General features: G+C 32.6%; 1 protein-coding gene across 1 annotated transcript; it reads right to left on the bottom strand.

Moving 5' to 3' along the window:
* Positions 1-3,275: 3,275 nt before the first annotated feature.
* AMPKalpha (AMP-activated protein kinase alpha subunit) lies at positions 3,276-6,158 on the bottom strand. The gene has a single exon (XM_065357556.1). The coding sequence runs from the start codon at positions 5,803-5,805 to the stop codon at positions 4,264-4,266; it is 1,542 nt and encodes a 513-aa protein (XP_065213628.1). The 5' UTR covers positions 5,806-6,158; the 3' UTR covers positions 3,276-4,263.
* Between the last annotated feature and the right edge of the window lie 1,065 nt (positions 6,159-7,223).

Genomic DNA, 7,223 nt, shown 5'->3' with positions numbered 1-7,223 from the left:
AATCGGCTGATGATCTTAGAGCATGTAGCTACTTGCTCTAAGCTGATAACATTCGAGATTTTTAAAAAATGGTAAAAATTGTTGCTGTTTCGTAGAAAATTCTAAAAATTCTCAAATTATATCGCTTTTGATCAAAAATTCGCCAACAAGTCTCGCTCTTTCGACAAAAATGCTGAAAAAGTATAATGTAACTATTGCCAATAATTTCCAAAAAATTGTCGGTCTTGCTTTTTGCCAAAAATTCACAAAATTTTCCTCTTTTTCTAAAAACAACAATTTTCGCAGCGATAGTTGCTTTTAGAAAATTCAAAAATCAGCAGCCTAATTTCGATTACTAAAGAACAGTATGAAGTTTACGAAGGCAAGTTGTTTAATATAGATTTTCTGGAAATTTTAACCAAAAAAGACTTATTTTTGACAATTTAAAAAAAAAAACAGGACTTTTAGCGATTTTAAATGAAAAAATCAAAGACTGTCTGGAAATTTCGTAACCAAAACAGGTTTTTTTGCAGTTTTGAAGCAAAAACAAGGATTTTTGGCTCATGTTGGTACAAAAAACGGTCTTTTGGTAAATTTGACAAAAAATTGATTTCTTACAATTTTTAATTTTACCAAAAATATTAAACTTGTAAAATTATGCTTTAATTTTGTCAAAAAACAGAGTTTTTTTTCAAAAGACAAAAATGCAAGACTTGATTAAAATTTTTACCAAAATAAATGTCTCCTGCAATTTTGAAAAAAAGGAATTTTTGAATATTTTGGCCAAAAGAAGACTATTTTTTGCAATTTAAAAAAAAATAGGATTTTTTAGCAATTTTACACAAAAAAAAGTCTTTTCTGCAATTTTGGAACAAAAAAAAGCTATTCGGTAATTTTTACAAAAAACGAGCTTTTTTGTAACTTTGATAAAAAATGGATCTTTTTTTCCAGTTTTTGCAAAAAAATTGGTCTTTTCTTAATTTCTGCAAAAAAAAAAGTAAAATTTGTAGGCGATTTTACAAAAAAACTGATCGTGTGTTGTTTTTCACAATTTCACACGAAACAAGATTATCTTGGAAATTTTGACCAAAAAGGGGATATTTTCAGCAATTTAAAAAAAACAACAAAAAAACAGGATCTGCAATTTCTGTACTGAAACAAGACTTTCTGGCAATTTTGATAAAAACGGGCTTCTATTTGTAACTTTGACAAAAATGAAAAAATGGACCTTTTTTTTACAGTTTTTACAAAAAGATTGGTCTTTTCTCAATTCCTGCAAAAAAATTAAAGTTTGTTGGCGATTTTAACAAAAAACTGATCGTGTGTTGTTTTTTTTTAAATTTCACAAAAATAAAGACTATTATTTTCATTGGAAATTTTGACCAACAAAGGATTTTTTTTAGCAATTAAAAACAAGATTTTACCCAATTTTTTTTAAAACAACATTCTCTGGCAATTATATCTCAAAGAATAGTTCTTTCAGCAATTTTTGAACTGAAACAAGACATTCAGGCAATTTTGATAAAAACGAACTTCTGTGTAACATTGACAGAAAATGGATCTTTTTTTACAGTTGTTCAAGCAGTTGTTACAAAAAATTGATCTTTTCTCAATTTCTGCAAAAAAAAGTAAAATTTGTTGGTGGTTTTAGCAAAAAACTGATCGAGTGTTTTTTTTTCAAAAGTTCACAAAAAACAAGATTAAGTATTCGGAAATTTTGACCAAAAAAAGGATATTTTTAGCGATTACAAAAGACAAAAAAACAGGATTTTACGTAATTTTTTTTCAAACCAACATTTTCTGTAAATTTTATACCAAAAAAAAGCTTTTTCTGCTGCAATTTCTGGAGAGAAACAAGACTTTGCAGCAATTTTAATAAAATACGAGCTTCTTTGAAGATTTGACAAAAAATTTATATCTTTTACAATTTTTACAAAAAAAATGGTCTTTTATCAACTTCTGCAAAAAAAGTAAAATTTTCTGGTTATTTTTGCAACAAAAACTGATCATGTGGTTTTTTTACAACTTCGGCTTGAACTTCGGCAAAAAATTGGTCTTTTCTCAATTTCTACAAAAAAAGAAAAATTTGTTGGTGATTTTCGTAAAAAACTAATCGTGTTTTTTTCTGCATCTTTGGCAAAAAAATTGGATTTTTTGCAATCGATTTTTTAATTTTTAGCACCAAATTTTGGGAAAATAATTATTATTGTTTTTTTATGCAACTTTGGCAAAAAATTGAGTTTTTTTTTACAATTTTTACCAAAAAATTGGATTTTTTGCAATTTTGACAAAAACGTAAAATTGTGTTGGTAATTTTGGTCTATTCCGTTTTATTCCTATTTTCCAAAAAACTGCACGTTTGCTGATCACAGTGTCCTTGGGTCAATTTGGGGAGGCTCCAGCGATAGCACAAAATCAAAAAGCGTGAAAAAACCATGTGAAAATCCACTTTTTTGCAGCTGGAAAGTGGTTGGAACAGTCAAACCCCCCAAGAGAGACATCTAGAGCACTTTTCAAACGCGTATGTCAAATTTTAGCCTCACAGGTCAATTTTGAGGAATCAGAAACAAAAAAATTGAGAATCCCAATTTTTCTATTTAAAATTGCTTTAGGAGGCTGATTTTTGGATAAAATATCAAACTTTTGATTTCCTATCGATTGATTTGTACTTTTTGTTTTTCATTTTCACGCCTCCGTCCACTTTTAAAAATTCAGATACTACTCGCGAATTTTGAGAATTTGAGACAAGAACATCCTTATTATACTCAAACCCTCCAAAATTCAAATTCAACTCTAAACCAATCCTAAAGATCAAATCTGAGCGAATTTCGTTGAAATGACTCCTGCTCAGATATCCAGTACGAGGAAGAATATCAGACAAAATTTTAAATACAGAACCTCACGAACAGTCGAGCTAAAGAACAAAACAGCGCACTGTTGCAATATGTCTACTCATTCCTACCTGTTTTCATATATCTACGTCGCGTCGTTCTAAAATTACCTATTTAAAAATTTCGCTATTTCATTCACTATTTTGATAGCTAAAACAATGAAAAACAATGACGCTTCGAAGAAATCCACCGAGATTATGAACGCAGCTGGGCCTCGAAAATAACAAATTTAGGCTCGTCACGTTACCAGGAATTTTTTTAATACCTACTTGGCTATTTTCACCATTTGATACACAGATTTATGAATTTGATATTCGAAACGATAAAAATTTCAAACTTTCAACGCATTAATAACATTTTTAAAAATCACAATAATTTCATAAAAAACACAAATAAACAATTCGATCCGCATAAAAAATTTATTCCATAAAAAACATTATTCCATATGCATTGCAAATACACAATCAAATCGGTGTACAGATTAATACAATCAAAAATAATTGTAATTCACGTAGATATTAAAATTTAAAAGCTGTTGTTACACAAAAACACGAAGAATTAAAACGAGTAGGTAAATAGCAAAATGGAGTTACGGCTAAAAAATAAAAACATTTTACTCGTAAAGATGGTAAATCCAAGTAACGCCTATCATATAGGCGAGTAAAATAAAAGACAATGATGAAAATCATACACGTAGATAATTCCTTTCACATCTCCGGTAATTAAAAAAATAATAAAAATTTAAAATACAATCGCGACTCGATGCATTTTTAGTAACATTTTACGCGATATTATTATCAAAGAAAAACACACCGTCGTAAACATCATATCGTACCAAATAAACAAAATAATTAAAAAACAGAAAACATTCGATAGAAACGCGGATTAAAAAGTAAAAAAAGAAAAAAAAAATACTCTCGATAACATTCCGTAGTCTAGCGAACTGCTAAAAAAAAAAAAAAACAAGAGATATAAATAATTAAAAATAAATGGTACACGTAACAAGGCCGTGAAAACACGACCGAATAATTCAATCACAATACATCATAACTCATTCTGTTAGAGAAGGGGGGAAATACACAAAAAATAATAGTTATAAATGTAATTAAAAATAATAAAAAGAAGAAAAAAAATCCGATGGCTAAAAATAGTAACAATTCATCGTTACTGTCATTAAAAATAAATTTATAATCGTCGCAACCACCTTATTCGTTATACAACGACCCATTAATCCAGGTAGGGCAAAAAAGCTCTATGATAGAAATAACACTACGAAGAGAAGAAGAAAATTCAAGAAACCTTTAGGTACATAGGTAATTAAAAAATACTCTAAATAAATAATCCGAAGCGAACATTCCATCAGCTTTGGTTTTCACCGGTTGCTGGGTTTTCCCTAACGAGCGAGCTGAGTGATCAACGCTGCGCACATTTCGAAAAACTCCATCGTATGGTTTCCAGCATTGAGAGGGATTCGTTTACAGACATCTTCCGATTCGGTGCTGTTATTTTGAGAATTGGCGTCTTGCTCGCTGCTGAGACTTTTGAAATCTAGAAGGTAACTTTTATGGTCTACTTGGTACAGCTGCAACGACATCAACGAATAACGTTTGGTAACCGGGTTCTTGTGGCGGACTCGAACGTGATAGGTATTGATTATTTTCCACTCGAAGTTCAGAGCTTTCATAGCTCTGTATACTTCGTTCATGATATCGTTCGGTTTGCTTTGGGATCGAATACCTAGATGCCATTTGGCTTTCTTATTAGCATTCTTGTTGCGATCGATGAATCCGTCTTTGGTGAGTGATCTCTCACGAGCTGGGGCGATTCTTTCGGGATGCGGTTTAAACGGACTCTGAGAGAGTGATTCGCTCGGACTAAATGATACGGGAGGCGGACTGCTGGCGAAATAGAAATCCTTGATTTCGGCTTTGGCTGCTTCATCGGCTATACGACGGTTATCGATGATTAGATGATAAGCGATAGCCAGCTGATCGTGGGGGTCGCCGCTGAGCAAAGCGTTATGTACTTCTTGCTCTTTGACTCCGAATTTTTCGCATACTTCGTTCACAGCGTCGGTATCGATGACGGAGGAATCGTGTTCGATAGGCGATGGGAACAGGTAAGTAGGTAGGTCGCGCTGGAACCATTCGTGTTTCTTGATATCTTCGATGGAAGCTCGTTTAATCGGATCTACTTGAAGCATATGACAGAGCAACGAGACGACTGATTTATTCAGGTAGTCCGGTAACGGGAATATACCGCATTTAATTTTTCTAAACAAAGTTGGTACGTGTTCGTCGTCGAATGGTAAAGTACCACACAACAGAGCGTACAGGATTACACCGCACGACCAAATATCTACCTCGGGTCCGGCGTATAATTTACCGGAGATTACTTCGGGCGCTGCGTAATTAGGAGATCCGCAACTAGTACGTAGGAATTCGCCATCGGTCATCATGTTCGATAATCCGAAATCGGCTATTTTCACATGCAGATTATGATCCAGCAGTAAGTTTTCTGGTTTAAGGTCACGATGAACGATCATATGCCTATGACAGTAGTCAACGCCGGAGATGATTTGTTGGAAAAATCTGCGAGCTTCGTGTTCCTTTAGTTTGCCATGTTTAACAATGTAGTCGAATAGTTCGCCTCCCGAAACGTATTCCATGATCATGAATATATCCGTAGGAGTGCTGATGACTTGATATAATTTTATAATATGCGGATGCCTGAATAACTTCAGGTTCTGTATTTCTCTACGTATCTTACCGACTACATCTAAGCTTTTGATTTTCTCGCGATTCAGGATCTTCACAGCTACCTTATGCTTGGTCAACTGATGTTCTCCGATTTTCACCTTACCGAAAGTGCCAACGCCTAGGGTTGCGCCTAAGATGTAGTGGCCTATTTTAACACTCTGAGGTTTATCCGACATCTTGGTCTAACTTGGTCGAGCTATTCGATCGAAAAATATAAGCTTGCGAGTGATTTTTTCACAACATTATACCATATTGTAACCTTGAGATTGTTCGATACTTCCTGATGTTGTAGGAACTTCTGCTAAAGGAACCGAGCACTATGTCCGATTTTCACGTTCGATATTTCGCGTTCGTCAAACACTAAAACGAGTTAATCGATTGGAAATTTTAGAACGTTCGTCTTCGAACGTAATCACATTTTAAAATAGTTATTTGATCAAACTCAAAGAAAATAAATCATGATTATCTTACCGACGTAAATTAATAAGAAAACACGCAAACACTCTTATCTCTCTTCGTGTTTACTACATACATAAAAATTGAAGCGTAATGCCTCATCATTTCATTTCCAATGGTGAATTTAATTTATTGTTTTGGGAAAACCCTCATTTATTTCTAGTTTTTTGCGTTGAAAATGGTTCAACTTGGGAAAAATTAATAACAGGAGATAAATTAACCTATTTGAAATGTAAAATTTTCAGAAAAATGTCATAAATTTAAAATTTTTGACAGAAGTCTCGTGAGAAAAACATTACATACAACGAACCTAGCGAGTATTTTAGTAACTAAATTTTCAACCAATAGAAACGGAGGAAAATTCGTCGGGAAATTTGCAGTGTTACCATGTTACCAACTTATTAATTTTTAAATATTTTTTAAATTTTCAAAATCAATCAAATCAAAATAATTAATTATCTTAATTTTATTTTTCAGCAAATTGAAAATTATTTTGAATGAATTTTATTACAGCGGAAAGATATTGATATACTGCTCACTGCAAATGTCACAGTCTCACAGTATGGATGTAAATTTTCAAACCGTACAAAAGTAGATCGAAATGATCGAATAAAGATCTGGCAAAAATTCATCACCTGTCAAAATTTCAAGAGCTAATGTCCCTTTTTCGATTTTTGATGAATTTTTGAAAATAAAATTTAGGCCAAAAATGAGGGAAAAAATCAAAATTTTACCAAATCGACCAAGACAGCTGAAATTTGGGATATACCCTATTTTCGACAAGCCAAATCGATTGGAAACTGTTTCAACACATTTTGAGCAGTTCTGGAGCCTCCAGCAGATTTTTGGTGTAAATAAGGCTAAGGCTAGCATACTCAGTGTATTTTGGTCATTTTCATTTCCTGTTGAACTATTTTGAAACATTTGAAGTTGAACAATACAATACCTGCAACAGAAATTTGTAGTAGGTATATTTTGGGTTTTTTCGCTGTTTTTGTTTTGGTCTTTGCTCTTGATTTTTCTTAAATACCTAAATTACATTGAGAAATTCAAATGATGGCCATATAACCCATAGAACTCGAATGCCCGCGAACAAAAAATGTTACCTATACAGCAAATTCCTTTAAAATACCTAATC

Source organism: Planococcus citri, chromosome 1, assembly GCF_950023065.1.
Source record: "Planococcus citri chromosome 1, ihPlaCitr1.1, whole genome shotgun sequence".
NCBI lineage: Eukaryota > Metazoa > Arthropoda > Insecta > Hemiptera > Pseudococcidae > Planococcus > Planococcus citri.
The sequence above is the reverse complement of the archived record's forward strand: the minus strand, read 5'-3'. Positions and strand labels throughout refer to the sequence as shown.